The sequence below is a fragment of the Cyprinodon tularosa genome, unplaced genomic scaffold (genome assembly GCF_016077235.1).
Source record: "Cyprinodon tularosa strain WSP-4 unplaced genomic scaffold, ASM1607723v1 ctg197, whole genome shotgun sequence".
Lineage (NCBI taxonomy): Eukaryota > Metazoa > Chordata > Actinopteri > Cyprinodontiformes > Cyprinodontidae > Cyprinodon > Cyprinodon tularosa.
The window spans coordinates 1,820,208-1,846,446 of NW_024038720.1; the positions used below are offsets into that span (position 1 = coordinate 1,820,208).

The 26,239-nt window shown below is 37.7% G+C and overlaps 1 protein-coding gene across 2 annotated transcripts; it reads right to left on the bottom strand.

Annotated features, from left to right (window-relative positions):
• Positions 1-8,279: 8,279 nt before the first annotated feature.
• slc39a13 (solute carrier family 39 member 13) lies at positions 8,280-24,346 on the bottom strand. 2 transcript variants are annotated; one of them, XM_038283911.1, is made up of 10 exons: positions 24,201-24,346; positions 19,538-19,903; positions 17,304-17,411; positions 16,968-17,110; positions 15,328-15,441; positions 13,477-13,554; positions 11,584-11,634; positions 10,182-10,314; positions 9,986-10,085; positions 8,280-8,853 (listed from the first exon to the last, which is right to left on the bottom strand). In XM_038283911.1, the coding sequence occupies exons 1-10, from the start codon at positions 24,325-24,327 to the stop codon at positions 8,778-8,780; spliced, it is 1,296 nt and encodes a 431-aa protein (XP_038139839.1). In that variant the 5' UTR covers positions 24,328-24,346; the 3' UTR covers positions 8,280-8,777. The 2 variants fall into 2 exon arrangements, with proteins under 2 accessions (XP_038139839.1, XP_038139838.1); XM_038283910.1 differs by having other exon boundaries at positions 13,465-13,554.
• Positions 24,347-26,239: the final 1,893 nt, after the last annotated feature.

Below are 26,239 nucleotides of genomic sequence, written 5' to 3' on the forward strand. Positions count from 1 at the left end.
CTATTTGTTTTGCAGGGGTGAACACTTTCTATCTATCTAATTAAAAATTACATGTAAACATTTTTTAAATAAAGGGTAAGTCAATAAATACTAAACTAAACCAAATGAAACTTATTTTATATATGGTTACACGGTATCTTGTCTTTTACATCCCTTTGCATTTGAAATGGAAACATAAGTTATATATTAATTTGAAAACCGTGTAGCCTATATGAAAAGCAGAAAAAAATTATTTATTATGTACATTCCTAGTCAGAACTACATGTATTCTTCATCCTAAATGTCATTCCTAAAGTGGACTTTAAATAAAGAAAAGTTGACCATGCTTTATTTTTTAGAGCAAAATGGCCAATAACTTCAATGAGTTATTGTTTAGGTTTGGTTTTTATTTTGATAAAAACTTGTGTAAACTCAAACAATCTATGCAGGGAGTGGGTAAATAATAAATGAGAAATGCAAAAAGGGGCAGGCAAATTTACTTTGAGGGTGGTAGTGGTGGTGGTGGTGGGGGGGGGGGGGGGGGGGGGGGGGGGTTATGCCTGGATTTTGGGGTATCATTTTGACCCTGCTTAGATCAGATCAAATCCACTGTCAATTCAGATAGAATTGACAGTAACTACAGTCGAAGGTAATCTGATATTGTTCAGAAAACATCTAACTTACGTCTTTCCACTTTGCATACTGTAGATGGGTTATTAAGGTTGATGATTTTTTTTCCCCAATTTTTTGTTTTTATCAAGTTAGCTTTTCAATATTTTGTTCTGCACAGACCCAAGTAGATAACGTTTGGAGATAGAGTTCAGATCAAGCCAAAAAATGTGATCTTATTTAAATAGTTCTATAGAAATCACAGTCCGGTAAAAACGCACAAGCACAAACGCACTTTCACGTCCAATTGCATTAGCTGTTGCAAGTTTCACAGATAAAGTGGGGATTATAGTCTGTTCCAAAACACCAGATCTAAAGTGGTCTATTTGTTTTATGTAGCTAAATAATTTCCATTCTTATGCTTAGAATAAGAAAGTATTTTTGACTCAAAATAATTAGATAGAGGTCTGACCTATGTCCAAAAGAAACAATTTTAAGACTGTCAAAGATGTCAAAATCTGTTTAAAACCATTGAGGAAGGTAATCAAGTTTTATCTTTGGGAGAAAAATATGCTAAAAAAAAAATCCAGCTATTTGCATTTTATATAATTTCAAATCTTTGGAGCTATCCCATTAACTAAATTGAGTAACATATGACAATGAAGACCTACAGTATGTATGCATGCATGTGTTTGAAGATGGCTCTGCCTAAATGTAAAATTTCAGATTTTACATTGCAGATAAAGTTAACCTCTCATGCAGTTAATGTACCGGTAACAAATCTTGCTTAATTGAATTATTGTGGGGAATTCTAATATTTAATATACACTGCTCAAAAAAAATTAAAGGAACACTTGAAACACATCAGATCTCAATGGGGCAAAAAATCATGCTGTTTATTGATATTTATATGGACTGGGTGATATGTTAGGAACGAAAGGATGCCACATCATTTGATGGAAATGAAAATTATCAACAGAGGGCTGAATTCAAAGACTCCCCAAAGATTACAGTGAAAAAATGATGCGGCAGGCTAGTTCATTTTGCTGAAATTTCATTGCAGCAACTCAAAATGGTATTCAGTAATTTGTATGGCCCCCACTTGTGTGTATGCATGCCTGACAACGTCGGGGCATGCTCCTAACGAGAAAACGGATGGCGTCCTGGGGTATCTCCCCCCAGATCTGGACCAGGGCATCACTGAGCTCCCGGACAGTCTGAGGGGCAACCTGGCGGCATCAGATGGATCGAAACATAATGTCCCAGAGGTGTTCTATTGGATTCAGGCGAGCATGGGAGCCAATCAATGGTATCAATTCCTTCATCCTCCAGGAAGTGCCTGCATATTCTGAATGAAGCCGGGCATTTTCGTGCACCAGGAGGAACCCAGGACCCACTGCACCAGCATAGGGTCTGACAATGAGTGCAAGGATTTCATCCCTAATTTCAGTCAGGGTGCCGTTGTCTAGCCTGTATAGGTCTGTGCACCCCTCCATGGATATGCCGCCATGTTCTTCACGGCTTCTCCAGACCCTTTCACGTCTGTCACATGTGCTCAGGGTGAACCTGCTCTCATCTGTGAAAAGCACAGGGTGCCAGCGGCGGACTTGCCAATTCCGGTGTTCTTTGGCAAATGCCAGTCGTGCTCCACGGTGCCAGGCAGTGAGCACAGGGCCCACTAGAGGACGTCGGGCCCTCAGGCCACCCTCGGGAAGTCTGTTTCTGATTGTTTAGTCAGAGACATTCACACCAGTGGTCTGCTGGAGGTCATTTTGTAGAGCTCTGGTAGTGTTCCTCCAGCTCATCCTTACACAAAGGAGCAGATACCGGTCCTGCTGATGGGCTGTAGAACTTCTACGGCTCTGTCCAGCTCTCCTGGAGTAACTGCCTGTCTCCTGGAATCTCCTCCACGCTCTTGAGATTATGCTGGGAGACACAGCAAACCTTCTGGCAATGGCACGTATTGATGTGCCAAATCCTGGAGGAGTTGGACTGCCTGTGCAATCTCTGTAGGGTCCAGGTAGCACCTCATGCTAACAGTAGTGACAGTGACCCTAACCAAATGAAAAACTGGTGAAAAAGAGTCAGAAAAGACAAGGAGGGGAAAAAATGTCAGTGGCCTCCACCTGTAAAACCATTCCTCTTTAGATGGTTGTCTCGTTGTTGCCCCTCCAGTGCACCTGTTGTTAATTCAAATAACACCAAAGCAGCTGAAACTGATTAACAACCCCCTCTGCTACTTACCTTACCAAATCAATATCCCAGAAGTTTAATTAACTTGATGCTATACTCTGATATACAAGGTGTTCCTTAAATTTTTTTGAGTAGTGTATAATGAAATAAATTGATATTTAATTTCAGAAGACAGAGACTGGAAGTACACATATGTCTCCATAGTCTATGAGGGATCATAAAAACAATCCAGCTGCAGGACATTCTTTGCAGTAATGGCCAAATTTCCTTTTTATTCCTCAGATATGCTGTCAAAGACTGCAAAGAAGTTAGTATAGGTTTAGAAAACAGACTAACTTCTATGTAAAGCTATGAAGTCCCTGGTGAAAACTTTATTTCACTTTTTTTTCCAATATGCTGTGCTTTCTGCTCAACAAAAAAAAAATGGTAGTTTTGGGGCGAAGACTTTGAGAATAGGTGCCTCAATAAATTCATGTAGCCATGTTTCTGTTAAAAAAAAAACAACTTATGGCCAGCAGTTAAATCAATGATTTAAAAACATGATTTTCCTGTTAGATCTAATGTTTGATAAAGCCAATTTATTTAATTTAGTGGCTGACATTAACTGCATGTCTGATTGTTTATGACAATTTATGGCTTTTAAATTTGATTATTCATTACTGTCTCTTAACCTTTCAGCTTTGTTCTTTCTGTCATGAATTAGCATTCAAATTTTAAAATTATCTCCCACTTGGGGCTTAAGTTTTTCCTGGAAATAATCAGATAGAGGTATCCACTGGGGCATGGTCTGTAGTACAGAGATATCTGAACATGATTCAATTGAGTATTTAAGGGTTTAACATGCAGCTTTTATGGAAAACATTAACAGCAATGAACTTTTCTTTCATTCAGTTATGCTACAGCCTTTTTCCAAAGGGTTTTAAATTGAGATCTTTTTTCTGTGGACATTTTCAGAGATGGCACATCACATCTCCCATCCCTTCAGTCATAGCCACCCATCTAAATGGATAGGATAAGAGAACCATTACTCAGTTAAACAGGAAAGTGGTTCATGGAACATTTAGAGGAGCTCACGGCTAATAACCACAACTAAGATGGAAAAATATGTTGACAAAACAGACTCCACAAATCCTATCAAATTAGGTAATCTAGTTAGATGACCGTAAAATTGAACTTGTTGACAGATGTACAAAGTCTGTACAACAAAAGAATAATATTGCACATTATCACAAAGGGGTGATGTGCACTATAGTCGTTGTAGAGGCTACAGCTGATTTGAACCTGAAATAGAGATTACCCTCCAACAAGAAACAGATGTAAAAATACAACAAGAATAAAAATAATCAAAATGAGGCACAATTTTCTGGGGTTTACTTGTGGGTTTACATTTTTTTTCTTTGTTTTACTGTTATTTCAAAGTTGGAAAATTGTAATTCTTTAGTATCAGGAAGTCCACAAACTGTAGTTAAGAGACTCATGTTAGACTCATCTCATCCAAAATTGCTGCAGCCAGAGTTCTGAGGAAAATTAAAAAGAGAGTTCATATCTCTCCTATCCTATGTTAGGTTGTGACTGAAGATGTGTGAGTTTATTACACCCTGGTGTTGGCTGCCTGTTGTGCGTCAGAACTGATGTTTTCTACAATAGTTAATCTAGTTAAGACAGTCCCTTTGTCTGGATATACAGTACAGTTATAATCCTTATTTTGTAAGTGACAAAGATTTGGAAATGGAATGAGAGCAGTGTCCTTGAGCTAAGAACAAAGTGTAATATTTTGATAAGGCTGTGACTATGGATATCTACTCATCTGCTAACGTGTATGATGTAAAGTAAGATGATGTGGCAGACTGGAGATGTATAAAATGTCTTTATAACTGTTAATTGGGGCCCCTTACTGAGGTGAGCAGCTTACATTCTGCAAACTCTAAGCCAGGTATCCCCAAACTCGGTCCTCAAGCCCCCTGTCCTGCAGGTTTTAGAGGTTTCTCTGCTTCAGCACAGCTGGTTATAATGATTGCAGTAGACCAAAAGCCTGTTAATCAGCTTTCAATTAAAATCAGCTGTGCTGGAGCAAGGAAACCTCTAAAACCTGCAGGGCATGGGGCCTTGAAGACCGAGTTTGGGGATGCCTGCTCTAAGCAATTTCTCTGACCCGAGTAGGATCACAATTTCTATCAGAATCTGTTGTCATGTCTCCTGGTTATTTAATAAATATAAGTTATGAAGTGTTATTTAAAGAGTTATGATCTCTTTTCAGGGAAAAGAAACCGAGAGATACAGTAGAGCGTGAAGGTGCATACACAGAGCCTATCTTTAACACTTAGCTTCTCTTCATTGGCTTCCTGTTAAATCCAGAAAAGAATTTAAAATCCTCCTCCTCACATAGAAAGCCTTAAATGGCCAAGCTCAATCTTATAACAGAGCTCTGATTGTACCTTATGTTACTAACAGAGTCCTTTCCTCTCAATCGGCAGGTTCACTAGTGGTTCAGGCAGATTTTTTAGTTGTCAGCGTCCTCTCCTATGGAACCAACTACCAGTTTTAGCCCATGAGGGAGACACCCTGTCTTCTTTTAAGGCTAGGCTTTAAACTTTCCTGTTTGATAAAGCCTATAGTTGACTGAGGTTATCCAGCGCTATCTCTATAGTTATGTTGCTATAGGCTTAGACTGCTGGAGGACATAGGGACCCCTTTTCATCATTTTGCTTCATTTTTTTTTTTCATCTGGTCTGGTTCTGTTTGCCTGTGACACTATACCTGAGAGAAATAAAAGCTGTGCTGCTGCCATCAACACATTTATTCATAGAGTATAGAGTTGGCCTGTTTTTCAGTGTAGTTCTGTTTCTCTGACTGTGATTGCTGGATGTGCTCTCTTCATGCTCTGACATGGGAGCTGGCTTAGAGTTCGTCTGCCTGGCTGTGTGTTTCCTGGACAGGGCCGCCTGTGGAGCTAGTTGACAGTTGCCTTTTGTATCTCTGCTTCTTTCTGTATGTCGGCTTGTCTCCTTGAACCCCAGTCAGCCTCGGCAGATGGCCGCTCACACCGACTCTGGTTCTGTTAGAGGTTTCTTCCTGTTAAAAGGGAGTTTTCCTCTCCATTGTTGTTGCAAGCATACTTGGCGTGATGGATTGTTTTCGAGTTAATTAGTTGTTGTTGAACTTTAAATCAGTTTGACTGTATGATCTAGCTCTATATTAATAAACTGAATAGAATTTCTCTTCAAATGCACTTTAAATGCAATGCAGAACTTTGCAGTGATCTTTCACACGTATTTCTAATAAAAAGATTGAAGTTTGTGTTTTTAAAGTCGTGAAAATGTCTAAGCAATATGAAACCTTTTTAAAAGGATTGCACATTAAAGAGGTTCACCTTGTTTTTTTTTTAAGTCACATTTCAAAAAAGTAAAAAAAATAACAATCCACTGGACTTCGTTTCCAATATTGAAGACCTTTTGCTTCCCGTCCAGGAAGCTTTTTTAATGTAAACCAGACATAGCATTGCGTTGCTTTATACAGTAGCTCAACAAAGCCTTGTTTTTGCTTAGACAATATTCAAATTTAGAATGGGGGTCGTTTGGCTTCTTTTGTTAGACTGCAATATGATGGTGACAGTCACATTTAATTGACATTTTCTCAGCATTGTCTGATTCTAAATAAAGTGAAGATAAAATATCTTGAAAAATAAGGGTGTATTCTTTTATGATTTCATTCTATTCAGTTCAAAAATGCATTATTAATGCCAAAGGGAAAAATGTATATATATATATATATATATATATATATATATATTTTGCACATTTAGGTGGTTTATCAACGTAAACACATCCATTGATCTGAACTAAACGTTGGCAGTTAGAACCTGGAAAGCTAATCTTGTTAATGTCCTGGCAGGTTTAATAATGGTTCACAGTGCTCCTGGTTGACTTCTTCTATTATTACTTGCATATACTCAATGTCTTTTTGTACCTGTATCAGCACAAATTAGAAACGCATGCCACATATCTAAAATTCCCAGGGAAACTATTTTCTAAAACTTCAACATGTAAATCTCCTTCCAAAACTTTTAAAACTTGAACCAAACGATGACAGTATAAGAACAGGAATGTACCATCTGCCTCTGCGTTTACTCCGTTTTCTGCTCTATGCCTCTTGCTGCAGTGTAAGCGGTGATACTTGTTTTTATGTGCTGTGACTGAAGAAGGCTCCCACAGACATTAAGCTGCTTGGAGCCTGATGACTAAGGAAGGCAACCTGCTGTTGAGTCGTTATGGCATTATACGCTTGCCAAATACACTGCTGAAACTGGAAAATGTGTGAACAGTCATTGCCCCCTCCGCCTTACTTCCATATGACAACCTATCACCCTTTGCAGTAGGATTATTCTAAACGTGAAAAATTTTACGCAGAAAGGTCAGTTTTATGAGATCTACCTGATCCTCTTAACTCAACCGCTGTAGAGTCAAGGCAATGCTGCCTGTGCTTAGTTGGAAAGGGGAGAGAAACGGCATACAACCTGGACAGGCCACCCGTTTTTTTTGGGGTTTTTTTTACAGGGCAGCACAAATACAGAAATATGATGAACACCACCACACACACACATACTTGCACCTTAGGCTAGTTTTAACTGACCTGCTAAGATAAAATACATGTTGATGGGCGGTGGGAGAAGGAAGGCACTTGAGCGTATGACCTTCTTGCAGCAAAGCAGCAGGACTTACAATTACAGCCCTAAATCACCTAATAGTACTAGATATAGATTCTGTCACCAACACAGTGAATGCTATCTAATCACAGGATTTTTAAACAATGATGAAAGCTATTCCAGATACCCAACATTTTTGACACTTTTTTTTTACTAAATAAGAAAACTGTTTAATACTCATTTACTGAAGATATTTCTTCCAATGTTTTCAGTTTTAATTACAAAAACTTAAAAAATCGAAAAAGAAAATAAAAAGGTGGGAGAAAAAAAGACCAATGTGCCTGCAATAGACCTATGGACAGATGAATGAATGGAGCGATAGATTAAATAATAGATGGATAAATGAATGAATGAAACATCTAGGGAGTGAGACGGAAAGAAGTCTAATAAAATATAGTTTTCTTAAAATATTTCTATATTATTTCAAATCTTTGCAACTCAGATTTTTTTTCCTGCAATAGAAACATAAATGCTTTCACACAATTGTCTAAAATGTGAAGTTTATTTCTTCAAAAAAAAAAAAAAAAAACATTTTAAAACATGTAATTTCCCTTGTTTTCCACTTTCTAAACCTGCATCTAATCTCCAATACTAATGTTAGTAAATAAGATAACACAAGTATCCATGTATAAGTTTAACACAAACTGTTCTTCAGGCTGAAAGCTGTATTAAGCTCCGAAGGTGCAGGCTACACTGCGTGTGGAAGGAAAACAGATGAAGGTGGGAAAAAGAAAAACACTGATAACTAATTCTTCTCAATAACTGGTATTTGTTTAAAGCACACTGCAAAAACGGGTGATGAAAAATATTTTCATTGTGTATTCAGAAGCAAACGCCAATGACAACACACATTTAAAAAAATTAGATGTAGCTCTTTGCTCTGTGCAAGAAATACCTCCTATTGAGATCAAGAGTCGTCTTTTGTACCTGGTAGTGAATGTATGTGCAAAGCATCATGATTGTCTAAAAGACAGTTTGGTAACAGATTTCCATATAAACTTTGTTTTTTTTTTATCCTTGACCATTCCTTATGGCACATTTCAAAGTGTCCACCCATTAATGTCTCGTCCTATCTGTCTTACAAAACAGTCTTTCCTTTCAGTCATCTGTAAATAAAGTGCTATACTTTTTTAAGATATTTGCTCTAGTGCTCCATGACAGCGATGACAGAGAGCCTTGAAAGAATCCGCCTCTTCATCTGGATGATGGTTCAAAGAATAAGACGCTGGTGCAGAGGAAAAAATATCTCCAGTAGTAGTGTTTGTTAAGGTGGGAGAGATTTCCACCCCCATGTTCAGTCAACAATGGCTGAGAGGAAAACCATGGTACCCATCCCGCAGAAAATGAGCAGCATTTGCACCAGGGAGTGTCTAAAAAGAAAAAGAAATACCGATTTACAAAGTTGTGAACATACCTTCTACATAAAAAAAAAATACTTGTTGGAGTTTTTTGTAAACTATTCCTAAGTAATACAGTTAGGGAAATAGACAGAATACACATTTTATTGAATGTAATGGAATGTCCACCTTAACCACTATATAGAGAACTATATAGTGGTTGCACCATTTTATATGAGCATCCAACTGTCTAGTGGATGGAAAAGTAGTTAACTCAAAACTTCCCACAATGCACTTTGAAAAGTAGTGTACATTTATGGTCACTAGACGAGCAGATACATCCCAGAATGCTTTGCAAGAGCTCTCTTCACAAAGCATCATGGGATATTTTTAGGGAAAGAGAGAAAGCAAAGAGGCACTATGCACTGCGCCGGGAGCCAGAGTCATGTAACCAACAGTGAACGAAAAATAATGATTATCTGTCAGAACGGCCAGTTACCAAGTTGACTATAAAATCTACAACTAAGCTATGGAGGGGTTAGGGCTGAAATTCAGACATAGCCATAGGCTACCAATTTTGTTTGTTTATTTTCATAGTTCATTTTTAACAGAGATTGTGGTTCTCCGAGTCTTGTCTTTGTTTTGAAAGTTTGTCAAAGAAACAGACTTTTTTTTGCATCTTTCTTCATTCGAGATCATTTGGTTATTTTGCCAAATCTTAACAGCACTACATTTTTTTTTTTATAGCACCAGTCATTTCCGTATACATTCTGTTCCAGGTGTGAGACCATTGAAACCTATAAATGCACATAAGTGGACAGGTAAAAGACAAAGACAAGAGGCACCATCGTTCACGTGTTAATGACAGACTGCTGGTGATGAAGTGCCTGGCTGTTTAAATAAAAAGGTATTCTATGCAAAATGAAATCTTTGACATCTAGATACAACCGTGGCATATCTTTGAAGAAAAGAAAAGAAACACATTTGCCCCCCATTAATTTACCAGTAGAAATTATCGAAAATATCTTAAAAGGCTGAAGAAATGTTGTTAAAGTTAAATTCAATCAATAAAATCTGGTTCCTTGGAGGTAATATATGAGAAATAGTGGACTAGTTAGAATATTTGTCCAATTTTTTACCCCTGCTGAATTTATTTAGCATTTACCTTAAACTGGACTCCTGTAGCAGGTCAGGCACAACATTAACCAAGGCAATGTAGAGGAAACCCCCGGCAGTGAAAGATAGAATCCAGCTGGAGGAGCTTTCTAAAACAAAATAAAATTATTCATGCATAATCTGGTCAGAAGATTTTCTTAAGATTTCAGATTACTGAATTGTGTGTTAAATGGAATTAAAACTACCAGCAGCTCTGGGTGACTGAGCACAGAGGGCGAAACAAGCTCCCAAGATCCCAGCCAGAGCCGTAAACAGCTGCATCCGGGCGGCACTCCAGTGATCGAACCCAGCTCGCAGCAGAATAGCAAAGTCTCCTATCTGTAGAGGATAACATTGTACTAAGCAGAGAAAAGCAACAAAATTTCTGTTTACAAACACTCCACTAGTCTAATCTGTTAGAAAGCTCCAAGTTATGCAGAAATGTAATTTTATACTGAAAAGACGCTTCTGAAAGGACAAAATACAAATTCCAAAAAAGGTTAAAAAAACAATCCACTGGACTTTGTTTTTAAGACGTTTCGCTTCCAATCCAGGAAGCTTTTTCAATTCAAAATGTCAGAGCTTTATATAGTGGCCCAAAAACAACAGCTTGTTTTGGCGTAGGAAACATGCAAATTGAACCGAACGAACATGTCCGCCCCTTAAGAATGGGCAGTCGTTGGGTTCTTTGTTAGCCTCCAATACCTGAAACCTATCTATGTCTCTGAAAGGGGGGTTGTTTGAGGGAATTGTTGGTTTGGCTGAACAGGCAAGGTGTTCTGTTCCCCTGGATGGGGGCCGCAATGTTGCCCCATGCAGGGCAACAGAGTAAAGTCCAGAGGATTGTTTTTAACTTTTTTGGAATGACTATGATCTGGATGACTGAGAATCTTCACCAGCATACGACACTATACTAGTTTACAGGGTGGATGGTAAGTAATTAGATTAACTATTGCCTAAATATTAAAGGAGTAGCTTAAGTATTGCCATCATGAAGCATCACTACTCTTGAGTAAAAGTTTGAGCTGCCCATCAGAGTAACTTGACTGAATCGAGAACAGGTGTGTTATAAACAAAACCAAAAAAAAGACACAGGAAAAGTGAAAAATGCTGTTGAAATGATTAAGTTTTGATGTTTTATAAATTACTTTTTATCTGCTAAGCCTGCTGTGGCAGCTATAAGTCAAATGAATATAGAGTGAATATTGTCAATCAAGTTACTTTACACAGATCTACCACACAGTATATAGATTAACTACTCTAAAAGCTGATTTCATAAAGGTCATTTTGGAAGATTGTTTTTGGAAAAGTGTTTCTTCTGCCAGAATGTATTATTTTGCAATTAAGTTCATATTTGTAAAATTTGTATTTCAACTTTTTTAATAGTGTCAGTATAATTCTATGTTTGTTTTAAATATTAGATTAAATGTTATCAATTAGTCTTACGTGAGCAACCTTGTTATCAAATATATATATTTTTAACACATTTCTTGGATGACAGGTTTTCACTGGAGTGAAACTATGCTGAATTAGTACAACTCTTACTTGTGTACAAGTTTTGGGTACTCTACCCACCTCTGCAGGTTTATATAAATACTGTTATCTCACCTCATGAGGGATTTCGTGGAGTAGAATAGCAAAAGTGGTGAGGAATCCAACCTGCAAGAGAAAAATAAACCATTAAAGAAAGGACAAGGTGGTTTATATGGAACACCAACCTGTTTTTCTTTAAAAAAAAAAAAAAAAAAAGAAGCCTAGTCTGACCATGTTTATTAAAATATTTAAGGGCCTTTAACAGTGGAATGATACGCTTTTTTTAAGCTTTTAACTATACCATTGTTAGGCAGGGGTTGGGTACCGGTTTTCTGGTATTTCCCAACAAAAAAAGTGTCACAGTTTCAGAAGTGCTGAAGTTTACTGTCATACTGTTCCTGTGGTATAAGCATTTTTATAAATAAATGTACAGCAGCATAATGCCTTCGCAGTGAAGACAAGCGTCTTTCTTCCAGGTTGAAAAACCAAAAAAATATTTTTTTCACAATAAATAAATACTCATTAAGATCCCAATATTAGACTGGAATGGAATAAAAAAAGAATGCTGAGTTCACTAAATGATTAATTGTCTTCCTTTTCATTCAAGTTTAATTAACATTGTGTTCGTTGCAGTATTATTTTTAATATTTTAGTGCAAACACGGTGATAAACAACATAAGTAAACAAAAATTGCTGGTAAAAAATCTTGCAAGCGCATGTTTGAAATATGTAGTCAACTTCCTTTCTGGCAATCTGATCAATACTTCATGCTGTTAGCCTTCTGTCCCTCCAGCTGGACTCATGTCCCAGAACTGCAGATACACAGTAACCTACTGAAGCGGTACAAATCTGTGTCTCTGGAGTTTAAAATGCACCTCCCAAAAAAAGAATGTGAATAGCTTCAGGTCCTCTAACAAGTGATCAGTCAGCGGTCTTTATAATTAGATGACCAGGTTTAGGACAGCTAACTTAGCCTGTATGTAAAGAAAAATGGTGTCCTCACTACGTTTCCCTCTAAGGCTTTCAGGGTTAAGTATCACAGGGCTCTCTAATCAACTTCCCTTTTTTTTTTTCCTTTTTTTTTTTTTAACAAAAATGACCACAAAAAATTTATTGCATGAATTTTGTCAACACCTTTTTGCCTCCTCCTTTTCTTTCCTTATCTTCTAAACTGATTCAGATAAAAACTTAGCAGCAGCAACTTCTCCATTTTACTCTTCTGCAAAAAACAAGACAAACTAATATATCCATCCATACAAAATACCTGCATAAATGTCTTTCTTGGACCCATTTTTACATTTCTTCCTCTTAATCATCTGCATCTTCTCCCATTTTTAGTTAGCCACAATGGCTGAAATTACCACTCCACACTAGAGACTGACATTTTTTCGGGAATCCCACCGGCCACGGGATTCCCGTGGGATGGGAGTCAGTATTAGTAACGATCACGGGATTGGGACGGTACAGGATTAAACATTAACGGGAGCAGACGGGAGCGGGAGCAAACCAATAGTAACTTCCGCTCTGAGTTTTTCACCCGCGCTCAAAAACAACAAGAATGGGAGTGGTGCAGGAGTCATTCTGAATGAGAGCGGGATGGGAGTGGGAGTAATTTCACCAGGAGTGGGACGGGACAGGATTTAGATTTCTACTCTGGCCCGGGATCGGGACGGGACACCATTTTTTTCTGTGGGAGTAGGACGGGACAGGAGTGAAAATCCACTCCCGTGTCAGTCTCTACTCCACACACACTGAGATCCTCCAAGCTTTCACAGCTAATAGGTGCCTTTTATTTTTGCATGTAACCTTTGAAATACTTTTAAGTTTTCAGTCTCTTTTTGACCTTAGGTAATGAAGCCACCACTCTCACACAAAATCATATATAAAATGAATGAGTTGGATTTTTTAACTGACAGTATGAAATGGGGTGATGAAACTCTGTGAAACAAATCCTACCTTTTTGCTCACCAAGAAACTTGCAGCTACTGCCAGCCCGTGAGTAAAGTTGTCAATGCAGTTGGCCAGAAGGTTAAGGTACCCACTTGTCTGTAAGACATTGTATGAAAACAAATGTCTAAAACCGAAAAAGAAAAATCAAAACATTGGGATTTGATGTCATAACATTGTCTATTAATTAAGCTACATTTTCAGGTTAAGGGCAAGAGTGTGCTTTAAATGTAGTCTTTAAGCATTCTTTTTAAAGATGCAGTGTTGTGAAAAGTATTTTTCCCTTACTGATTATGTTTACATCAATTTGAATAGTGACACCAAGACCTGATTACTGCTTGGCATGTAGTATCAGGAAACTAGTTAAAGGTATGTGGTGGATTTTCGCAAGTATTTGAAAAGACCCTCTCCACAAAATGCACATGCACAACCTTGTACCCCGCTCCCGCGAGGGAACGTCTAATAGACGCCAGCGAGAGCGTGCATGAGCCCGTGTCTGCTTGTGCACGCTCTGTTTAAATGAAATGAAAATGGGGACGAGCCCTTACGTAAACAAATAACCAGAATGATTGCAATTAGGGGAAACACTTATTTTGTTTATCCACCCAGAAAAAGAACATCCTCCACTATACCTTTAACTGGACACAATGAGGAAAATTACAAAAAAAAAAATATATAAACGATTGTATAAAAAAAGACTAGGAAAAGTCATGGATAATAGATTGGGAAGTAATTTCTACGACTTTAAGACTGCACTGAACTACAATGAGAGCCATTATCCACACATGAAGAAACCATACGAAAGTATTGGAACTTTTCAGTGGCTAAAAGAGCTGACTAAGCAAATTTACTCAAAGAGTGCGTAAACAACTAATCAAGGAGTTCAGAGAAAAGCTTTGAACATCATCTGGAGCTTTCTGATCTCATGATTCAATCATGATTCAAGAGGTTAAACTACAATCTTCCAGATGAAAGTACGACTGATCAAAACAAATCCCCATACACACATTTCTCTTTCCAAAACATTATGGCAAAGGCTTTATGGTGTTTTGGTTTTTTCAGGCATTTTGCTACACCTGAACCAGACTAACAAGGAAAAAAAACAAACAAAAAAAAAACAAAAAAAAAACAGTAAAGCATGGTGGTGATAGCATGATGGTTTGGGGTAGTTTTGTTTTTCTTTAAAGAAATTAATTATTTACTGCTACTGGTGGAACCAGGAGAAGGAGAATGGGCCACCCCCATAAACTTAATTTAACAGCAGTCCCCGATGCCTGCTAGTAGAGCTCTGAAAAGCTCAAAGAAATGAAGGTTTTGGAGTTTCCTCCTGAAGTCAGAACTAAAATCAAAATGAGAGGCTGTGGAAGGACCCTAAACAGGCTGTTTTCTCCCCAAAACCCTAAACCATGGATAACAAAGGGGAGTGGGGAAAAAAAATTATCCACACTGATGTAGAGGACTCGGTACAAGCAATTGGAAATTCAAATCATGCTGTGACTAAAGGTGGTACTATGTTTAGCGAGAGCTTACGCTTCCACACAGAGGCAGATGGTTTTGGCAAGTTTTTTTCTCTTAATGAAGGGGGGGGGGGGGGGGGGGGGGGACTGCATCTTGTCTTTACTCTCATCATTTGCTTAATGATCTGAAACTTCCAAATGTTAAGAACAGCAAAAATTATGGAAATCCTTAAGATGACATACAAGTATCTATTTTCCTGTATTTCCACATTGCTGTTTTTAGATGTCTGACCGAACGAGTAAGATTATATGTGATCATCTCTTAAAGGGAAGCCATATCAAAGTCAAAAGTTTATCCCCACTGTTGCCCTATTTCTCTTCATATTCTGGGATTTGTTTCGGTTTTCAGAATTACCTTAATTTTCTCTGAGGTGTCTTGCTGAGTCTGTCGCTGGAAGGATTTCCACGCCTCAGCATGGTTTCCATTTCTGAGTGATGTTTCTGCTTTGACATTTATAGCTGAATTTGACTGTGGAGAAAAATAAAATGTGACTTTTATAAAACATGTGCGGTCACCAAAACATACAAACGTATGTCAGTCATTTTCAAAATGTCTCCCCAACAGAATCAAAGAGCTCCCAGTGTAACTAGTCAGAAAAAAAGCTATTTAATAGGAATGTAATTAGTGCACTGCAGCAAACAGATGTTTCATTGTTGGTTTTGAGCTGTGCTAAAATGATTCAACTACAGTCAAAACCAGATGACCCTTATATTTATCTCAACTAGGGCTTCTGTTTTCTGAGAATAGCCAACTTCCCTGTTCCATCATTTAGAAACCACTTGTGTTGCCATTTGGCCCGATTGTCTGATAAAGCAAGAAGGAAATAACCTGCGGTCCTCTGCTCGCCGCAGAGAAATGTTTTCTCCATCTCTGTGACTGAAGCTTGGGGAAGTAATGAAGTGTGATCAATTTTAGGGCTATTAATCATCTCCAACAGATTGGAGCTAAATTGTCGTTGCAGAGGACTGTGCAAACACCCATGTAAAAATTATGCATTGTTCCAAAGCACTGGCATAATTCATGACAAAATGTTTTCAGCTCATTGCTGTCTTTTGGTAAAATTAGCAAAAGCACTAATGTTTAAGGAGAAAACACTTAAGGCCTTTTAATCTCTGTCCATATCTATTGTTGCCTCTTCCTAAAAGTGCCGTTCCGGCGGACACTGAAATGGCTGAAGCAGCTGCTTCATCCCTTGCACTAAAAATAGACACAAGTAGAGGGGCTGAGACATGGATTCCAATCTTCTCCCTCACTGGCATAAAAAGGCAGGATGGAGCATGTATTCTGCTTTACAAAAAACACTGCAATAGATAGTTTTGATCAAAGCTAGGAAATATATTTTTAAAGTTTGACTAAATGTGATTAGAAAGCTTTCCTTTAGTAAAATAGATGCATGTTAGACTTGGCATCTCTTTATGAATAAATAGAGGAATAAAATGTAAATAGGAACAGCTGTTTCAAATCTGTAAGCTCCAAATTCAGCACCCTGTGAGGGTTAATCGGCTCTGTGATAAATGCACTTCTTTTGCTTTTAGCCTTTGACTGGATTACAGGACTGAAGTAGATGATGCACCTGGGTAAATATACACAGAGTAAGCTGCAGGATACAATAGAAGAGTACAAACACTGGCTATTAGGAAACCAGAGCAGTCTGGACATATCCGCCTACAATATCATTTCAAACATCTTTTGTTTGGATTTCAAAAGGCAGAAGGCTCAACATTAAACTGACATTTGTTTTTTTGCACCATTTAAAGACAGGCAAAAAAAAAAAAAAAAGAAAAATCAGAATGGATTCCATCCAAAATCTATAACTATGGCTGTAAACTCCCGGGTGTTTGATGGGTCATCTGATTTGACAGCCATCAAAACACCACTTACAGATGTGCAGAATTAAGCATTCTAGTATGTGCACAAAGCATGCCAACCAGAGTAAAAATATGTAAAGGCTTGTGTTGACATGCAGTATACAGAGAGATTGCAAAGATACTTACAGAGAGATTAAAATTCAGGTCTGAATCTGGGGGGGCATCCTTGAGGCCGTCTTCATCTGGGAACAGTTTCTCCAGCAGGTGGAAGGCAAACAGACCGATGATTACCCACAAGCCCTGGGTCATGTAGTGGTTGTGTTTACTAGCTGTAAAAGGCGGCAGACAGACTGTAAATATGTGGGCATGAGATGCACACTAGAGATATGTTGCTACAACCAAAACTCTGCTTCTAAACACTGCCACAGTCTTCAACAAAGCAACATGTACATGTCTTTTTTTTCATAGAAGAAAACAAATTAGAATATGAAAGCATTTATAAAGGGTGCCTCTGAGACCCACCTTGAGGGCCAGAGAGCGCCCACGCCTCAGGAAGGAGGTGAAGAAACACATCACCTAGGAGACCACCAATAGCAAAGCTCAAGAGCTGCTTCAGCTTTTGGCATCCAGCTGGCAAAGAAACACGGTACCAATTATTGCAAGCAACGGTTAAAACAGATCTCTTTGATTTTTTAGCTTCAAATGCTGCTTATAAAATAAATACAAATTTAGGGCTTTATAAAGGGATCTCGATAAATTGGCATCTTGTATTTTAGCTCGCCTGTTGTCACTTCAACATATGAGGCACTTCAATGCACAATAGCTTCTTTGGCTCAACATGTTGACATTACCAAAATAACACAGGCACTCCACGGAAACTTTAACCTTGGAGCGTTTCCTTCTCTCACACTAACTTCTGGTTAAGCCTGCTTTTGTCTGGCCTCAGCCTAAAATAAATCTGAAATGACACGTTGGTGTGGGTGGGGCCCAGTAAAAGTTTCAGCCCTTCAGCCTCACCTAAAGAGACTTTAGCTGGGTCACTAGAGGGCAAGGATAAGAGAACTCTACAGCATATCATTTTTAAGTTACAATTGCATTATATACATATTTGAAGTCTAAAAGGAGTGATTAGTACATGTATAAATAATTTCCCAAAATTGTTGAACTCTGTAGCTTTAACTGACCAGCAGGTTCAATTTCAACAGAAAGCCCTTGTGTGTTCAGCTCTAGCATTATTATTATTACATTATTATAAAACTTCAGTTTAAAAGCTAATGAAAACTAGCTATAACAAGTACAAACCCTTATGCATTTTTTTATATTTTTTGAAGAACACAGTGCAGTTTTGCTTGTTGCATGCTGCAGCTAAAGCTATAGAAGAGGGAACTCTTCAACATAGCACAGGGTCGTCATAAAAAAAAAACTAACCAAAAAAAAAAGCTGTAAACTTGCATCACTGCAGTGCCAACTATTAGGTTTTCTGCCACATTTAGGAAGTGTGCAGCGGTGTTCCTTTTTTGCCTCTGCTTAAAGTTTACTTAAAGCTGCTTACTATATAAAATTCTGGATGCAGCTGGGTTTTTGGCTAACTGCCTATTTTCCAGAAGAAACAACTGTTGATCCCAGTGGACGACATTTATCGGGGATTTTCAATTTCAAAACATTGATTGATTGACTGATTGACTTTATTGATCACAGTGGAGTAATGTACTCGTTACATCAGCTCCATTAGTCAAAGGAGAAAACTGCGCCAAAGGAAGAAAAAGGTGCATGGGATATATAAAGTGTGTCCACATATGACAGCATTTTTTACCTTTTTTTATAGTAGGGTTATTATACAAGAATTATTATTATATTGGATTATTTTAGAGTGAGGGAGGATACTTGGAAGATAAAAACTGTTGTACTAACTTTACAAAACAAATAAGAATCAAGAAAAAAACAGAAGAACTATGAACTATTACATATTTTCATTTTCTTTTTTAAACAGTAGCAGGTACGGATGACCTCCCTTATACCAACTCTTTAGGAATCATAAGAAACAGAAAAAAAAGCTGTATGCATCCGTCATGTTTGTTATCCAAGAAATAAATTAGGAATCTTGAATACTTTTCTGCAGCCCTATCTTTATGAATCCAATAAATGGATTCTTTATCTTTCAGATGTGTCAAATAGCAGCCCAGTTTCTACCTTTTCTTTGCTAGGATTTCCAAAAATGATCAAAAGAGGAAATTATTTTACAATCAATATTGTTTTCCTTTGTGCTTTGCTTCTCTTATTAATTATCTTGTTTTGGGAATTTGGAGTCATTATAACAACTATAGATGCAGAAAGCTTGAACCAAATGGCCCCAAAGTCGCAGCATAAAGAACTTATATGAAAGACGTTAAAAATGAGGGCTGCACCTACATAGACATATATAGAATGCACATATATAGAATATAGACTGTTGTTGCAATTTCACCATTCATTTGCTCTTTATAGTCCTACTAAAAAGGTCTCAAAATCACTTAGCTGAACAGACACATAAATGCAAAAGAAACGTACCAACTCATCTGTAGAAAACATTAGACAATATAGAGAATGTATGCAACACATTTGGTAGACAAAAGAGGAACATCTCTTTACATTAGAACCGAAACAATCTTTAAATACTACTCATTTAAAAAAAAACAGTTAGCTATTGGGTTGGTGATTAAATGAAAACCTAGCTCAGAAAAAAAAAATGAGAAAAAAAAGACATTTCCATTTCCTACCTTCAGTCTTGAGGGCAGCTCCTGATTCAAAAGGAATAACAAGCAGAGGGAAAACTCCACTAAGGCCTACAGCGACTGAGCCAACCAGGGACAGGAACCATACATGCGTGAGTTCACTGGTAAGAAAATCTGTGACCGCCTGGAGGCCTGGGAGGTCATCTGCCAGACTCGGGCCTGGTCCAGCTGCTGTAGCCGTTGCATGAGCCATAGAGGTTTGTGACATCTTCTGGCTGCTTGATGCTCCCCTGAAGGTCAGCATCAGCAGAGCAGCGGGGAAAAACAGAGCAGCGACAGCCCAGCTGGGCCTCCAACAACTTCTACCTTTCATCCGTCCCCCTGCCCAAAAGACACTTGGAGCCAGTGATGCTTTAAGAGAGGAGAAAGCCGAGACAAGAATACCATTAAACTACAATTTTAAATTCATTTATTGGCCATGTTCCATGGGCTGAATTCTAATGCCAATAAAGGTAGAAGAAGAAAGAAAAACTGTCTAAGCCTCTTGTTTACTACAACCCCCCACCAAAATAACATTTTAGAGCCAAAAGTTTCTGTGGAAAAGCTGACGACATACATCTAAGGTTCTGGTTGTTTGTATCAAACACGCAGATCTTTGTGCAAAACTCAGAGCTCACAGTTTTGCTCCAACCTGATGAAATCTCTGTGGATGACAGAGACTGTCAAAGAAAACTACAAGCATGTCCCTGGTTTTGCCGTTAATCTTGACATGCCTTCCACTGTCTTTGACAAGGCCTTTCCACTGAAGACTGTTTTTGCTCTCCACATTGCCAGCATCCAAATCTCTCTCCAAATCCCCAGATTCTAGAGAAAAACACGGATTTCAGTGCAGAATAAAGTCTCTACTGCAACTACTCATAGTAGTATTAAACATCATTCTATATTAGTTAATAAGTTTTTGAAAATTTTTATATTTCAATGTAGTCAACACTAAACAATACTTAAAGACACTCCTTTGCAGCAATAAAAAAAGCCCTTCCCTCCTTGCAGCTGCTCCCCTAACCAAAACAATAAGTTTCTGCTAATATATTAGCCAATCTGCTAATATGAAGAATGCATTAACATTGTGTCTCTTTAGTGACCTAGGTGAGCAGAAAAGGTCTCTCTGAAGAGATACTCAAACCTGTAAGGCTGAGAAACAAGAAAAAAAGAAATGCCTACATATGCCACCTGCACTTGGAGTGCATCTTCACACTATGATACCAATTTTGGCGAGTAACTTAAGACCGTATAAAAACTCCTGTGTCTGCAACTGTGAAATAGTAAACCTGATCCACTCAGGCTTTCTGATTAAACATGAGCTTCATGGACATCAGATGCCTGATGATGGGGTTCCATCAGCGCTAACCGCTAACTCTAACTGGTGCAGATGCTCAGCATCACACGATACTCTATTCAATTCAGGTAAAATAATAATAGAAAAAGTTCACAAGCTAATGGCTTTATCAACTTCTAAATAGTGAATTGATGAAACAAACCACTGCATACCCAACAGTATTCGTCTGGATAGTTATAAAGATATTGCAGGCTAATATGGCCAACAATAACAGAGTTCATTGTGGAGTCAGGATGAAGCAGATAACTAGAGCAAGAAAAAGTCAAAACTGGCAGCTACCTGTGCTGCTGCTGTGGTTGATCCCTAAAGAAAATATCCAAAAGTACCAGGAAGATGGAAATAGTATTTGGATCCTATATGGGAAAACAATGTTGTTGTTTTTTAACTGTACCCACGTTCAGTTTGTAGATAACTTATCTTTTGTATAGAATGATGCTTAATTTTCCTCTCAGTGCTAAGATTTTTTTTGTAATGGCAGCACAGGGATAAGTACATGGTAGGACAGTTTTCATATTCTCTGTGAAATGAAGCAAATTGTTCCTTTAACAAGATCCTCGTCAAACTGACATGCAACGTTTGTTTTTAAAACCTAATGTGTCTAACTGACCCAGTGATTTTTTTTTTTTTATGCACAAAACTAACACGAAATCTAACTAACTCAGGAAATGAAACAATGTGATTGGCTGTAAGGAGAACGGAGACAGGGGAGACTCAAAACCTGCTCCCGACCAAGTTAGCTCTGGGGAGAATGTTACTACGGTGACTGAAACAGGGGTTTAGGAAACTCTTTGTGAAATGGAGAAATCAGTCTCCCATATTTCAGGTTTAGAAAACTTTTACTGAGGAGTTTACTGAAGAGTTTTCAGTAAACCTGCTTTGTGAAATGGACCCCAAGTCACAAACTTAGCCTGACCCAGGAGGTATGATTTGTATGTGTGTTTTTAATTAATTAACAACAGAATTCACAAATGCTTATCATAAAACACATAAATTCAAACTTTAGAATTCAGAAGTGTGTAAAAATTTTATTAAAGGAATAGTACACCCAAAACATGATTAGCCTTCATTTTCTACTCACCCCCATGTTGAACAACACTCTGGAGTACTTTTTGGATATCTCAAATGCATCTGGAGATCTGGGAGGCTTCTTGCTGTCTGCTGACATTCAAATAATGGGGGTCTATGGTGCCCAGGCAGAAAGGTCCATAAAAGTCCACAAAAAACGTGTCAATATTCCTCCATACTGCTTGTCCAATGTATTCCAAGTGTCCTGAGTGGGTAGCGTCCATAATTTACTCGAAACGAAGTCATTTAGAATGTTTTTAGAGCATAAACAGTAGTGTATAGGATTTCCTAAACGCGCGTTCACGAGACTACGGAAACCGCGGCAGACCAAACCAGACGAAAGTGCGCATTCAGCTCGGCAAAGAACTCATGCTCTTCCTCAACACTGAAGTCCTCACTCCTCAGACATTTTTCTTTCGTTGTTTCTTTCTTTGCACAGGTAAACAGCACATTTCTTCTTCTACGCTTGCATTATTGGCAGAGCAGACGCTGAATGCGCACTTTCATCTGGTTTGTTCTGCCGCGGTTTCCGTAGACTTGTGAACGCGCTTTTAGGAAATCCTATACACTACTGTTTATGCTCTAAAAACATTCTAAATGACTTTGTTTCGAGTAAATTATGGACGCTACCCACTCAGGACACTTGGAATACATTGGACGAGCAGTATGGAGGAATATTGACACGTTTTTTGTGGACTTTCATGGACCTTTCTGCCTCGGGCACCATAGACCTCCATTATTTGAATGTCAGCAGACAGCAAGAAGCCTCCCAGATCTCCAGATGCATTTGAGATATCAAAAAAGTACTCCAGAGTGTTGTTCAGCATGGGGGTGAGTAGAAAATGAAGGCTAATCATGTTTTGGGTGTACTATTCCTTTAAGTTTACACTATGCATACAAACTATGTGCTGCTAATAAACCAAACCAGGAAGTGTGCATGCTCAAACCGCCAGCTGCAGACAATGCAAGGAACAGCTTTCCTCTGCTTGCGACTTTTTTGTACAGTGAGATGATTCACAAATGAGATGATGGGTTCAGGGCTGGAAAAAAGCTCAGATATCTCAGCATTAGTCGATTTACTGGAAACACCCCGTTATTTAAAAATCCTAGCTCAACAACCACTCTATAAAAAAATATGCCATTACATAATCATTCCATTTAGGCGAAATCTAAAAATTTGGTTTAGACTGTCCCCTTTTTGTGGAAGAAAGGCCTGGACAACATATTGGACTGGAGACTCAGCTCTGAAGCAGTTTATGAAGACTGTACTTCTCGAGAAAGCTTAGTTTACAGCAAGATGCTGAATAACTTCCATAAGGCTGATGTGGAGAGTGTGATTCCTTCTGCCATCATCTATGGGCTAGCAGCATCAGAGCAAATGACTAAAAGAAGTTAAATAAGCCAACAGAAAAGATTGGCTCTGTTCTAGGAACTTCTCTGGAGGTAATTTTACAAAGAAGAATTCTTCTAATTATGAATAAAATTACAAATTATCTCAGCATTTTTTTTATCAGACGAATGAAAAACAACATGTTCTTCAGACAGAAGCTCCGCCAGATGTGATGTAAGGCAGGCAGTTACAGGATATCATTCCTACCAACAGCCATTACCATTTACAATATCTCACGGGAAAGACCCTGATAGGAGTTACAACAACATAATGTTTCCTTTTGGGAGCATATTTTGAACTGAATAGAATGTTGTTGTTTTTTTTAAATAGTAAGAATATAGCACTTTATTTAAAGTAAAACATTAAAAAAGAATAAATAAATGTATAAATATAAATATATTATGAATATAAAAAATGTATAAAGTATAATAAATAAACTAGGTCCAGATGTTTCAAAAGGGTTTTATATATATAAATAAATTTTTTATGAAGAATTATACTGAGTCCATCTTTCATATTTAGAGGCTCAGAATGCAAGTATAGAGTGCAAACAGAAACTTAAAATGTACACATAGAAACAAAAAAGAAGCATCCTAGAGCACACCCTTGAAAAGCAACCCAGAGGAAATAGAACAAAAAAACAAAAAAAACCAAAGTGCCTTTAATTTTGAAAAACACGTAGAGATATTCTTCATACATTTCATTCTTTTAAAATGAAAAAAATAAAAGAAGAGCAAAAGACCTGAGATTCATGGTTGTCATCTATGTGTCTGAGGACCTAACTTTGCAATTCTCAACAATAACAAGGATGTTTTCACATCAATTTTACGAAAGGAGAGAAATAATGTAAAGTTTACCCCCTTGAATGCTGGAAACTACGTTGGAAATCCAAGTGACGGTTTGGCTGCAAAAGATGAGAAAATAATTTTCAGTGAGAGTTGAAAGCACAGCAGGAGGGCTAGTAGATAAGTAAATACATTTCATCCATCACTTATTGATCACAACTGCCCCATCTTCAGGCAGACCATAATAAATAAATATATATTATTTTAAATAAACTTTAAAATAATATGTAATATCAGAGCTAGGTTTAATCAATATTGCCGTCATAACCCTTTTTTCAGAGATTTGACACAAAGAGGTGAATTGAAAACGAAATAATAATATATAACACACACATTTATGTGCACTGGACTTTGAATAATATTCCTTCTTTACAGCCTTGAGAAAACTAAAACTTAATCCAACTTTATTTAGATTTTAGTCCTGAATATAAAACCTAAAGATTTTAGCCATTATTCGGTGTAAGTTCTGACATCTTCTATTTATATTTTCCTTCACTGTTGATGCTCGAGCAGTTGAAAGATGTAGTTTGATTAAATTATATATGATTTAAACTATCTAGACTTAAGTTGGAGAACTTGATTTCAGTGAAGTTGTGAGTTTTGAGAAAGAAATCCAGATGTTTTCCCACCAGACCGAAAATCAAATGGCAAACTGGCTGCACAAACAATTTAATAGTGATTAATAAAAAATAAAAAAAAAGACAGAAAAAACACAACAGCTTTTATCTAATTAGTTATTAGATAAATGTTATATCAAAGTGAACGTCAGAGCATATAAGGGAACAAAGAAATGTACTTGTATTTTTTTTTTAATCCAAGTTCCAGATTCAGAGTTATCTGGAACAAAGCATAGATGACAGTAGGAATCAATATTTATTGAGTGGTTTATCACGGTGAGATTCAGCTCTGGTTGGGAGTCTCCAAAATGTAACCAATGGTTTTAATTTGAAAAACTCAAATAAGAAACTTAGAATTTTAAGTTAGTATTTAAACAATTATTACAAACTAGAGCAATCAAAGATCACCTACAATGATCTATTGTATCACTTTGTAGTATTATATATATATATATATATATATATATATATATATATATATGCAAGATAACATGTTTAAATGTAACCCATCAAAACAAATGCAATGCACTGATTTAATACAGATACGAGGCGAAGACAGAAAGCTCCAGAAGAAGCAGACTTCTATAGTCACACCTATTTATACTTTTATTTTCTTTTTTCCCATTAACTTTTCAAGTGTGTCCGACCGCTGTGCAGATTTATATCTTTAATAAACGGTCTCATTTATTAAGTATGCTGTTGGAAAGCTAGCAAAACACGTGGAGTAAATGTTGATAAAAACAGCTAAACTGTTGCAGTGAAAACAAAAATGGACGCCGCGAGGCTAAAGTGATGAAAAAAGTTATTTAAAGTAGATTTATGAAGTGGTTGATGTGGTAAGCAGCTCTGGAGTCTGCAGCTCTAAGTTAGCAGGCTAACAGCAGACATACGAACAGTTTGCTAAAGGAATTAGCTCATCAGACACGTAGCGACGCAGCAAGTTAACCGTTAAGGATCTTTCTGACAGCTAGCAGCAGTTTCATAAACTTCTTACCATTCTTAAAAAAAAAAACACCCAATAACAACCTAAAGAAGGAATATTTGTGTGCATACCTCGTGGTTTCGAAAGTCTGCGCACCAGTGTATCCCTGCCATCCAGACCTTGATGGAAAAACTGCCCCGGACTTCCTGCAGATTCCACCGGCTGCGGCTGCTGCTGCTGCTGTAGGCAGACAGGGATCCACAGCGCGGCTCTCCCAAACAGCCACGTATCAGGAACATGAGGGGGAGCAGCACCAGGGAAAACACAAACACCAGAGGGGAGTCTCAGCATGGAAACCCGCCCCTACAAGGATTTCAGGAAGTATCCTATGAAAACCTCCAAAGCTAACACAGCTGAAGGAGTTTTTACTAAAACACATTACTAATAAAACAAGCTTATACCCAAATAAGTACATATTGGTGTTTCAAAAAAGCATGAAATCAATAATGTAT

Bases quoted from the DNA above. Each gene is read 5' to 3' on its own strand.
- slc39a13 (XM_038283910.1), bottom strand. From the start codon at position 24,327: ATGAAATGTATTTACTTATCTACTAGCCCTCCTGCTGTGCTTTCAACT. The intron at 15,442-16,967 runs GTAAGTATCTTT...TTTTCTCCACAG, and splicing joins ACCTGAATTTTAATCTCTCT to TCAAATTCAGCTATAAATGT. The intron at 8,854-9,985 runs GTAAATGCTAAA...TTTTCTTTTTAG, and splicing joins CTACAGGAGTCCAGTTTAAG to ACACTCCCTGGTGCAAATGC.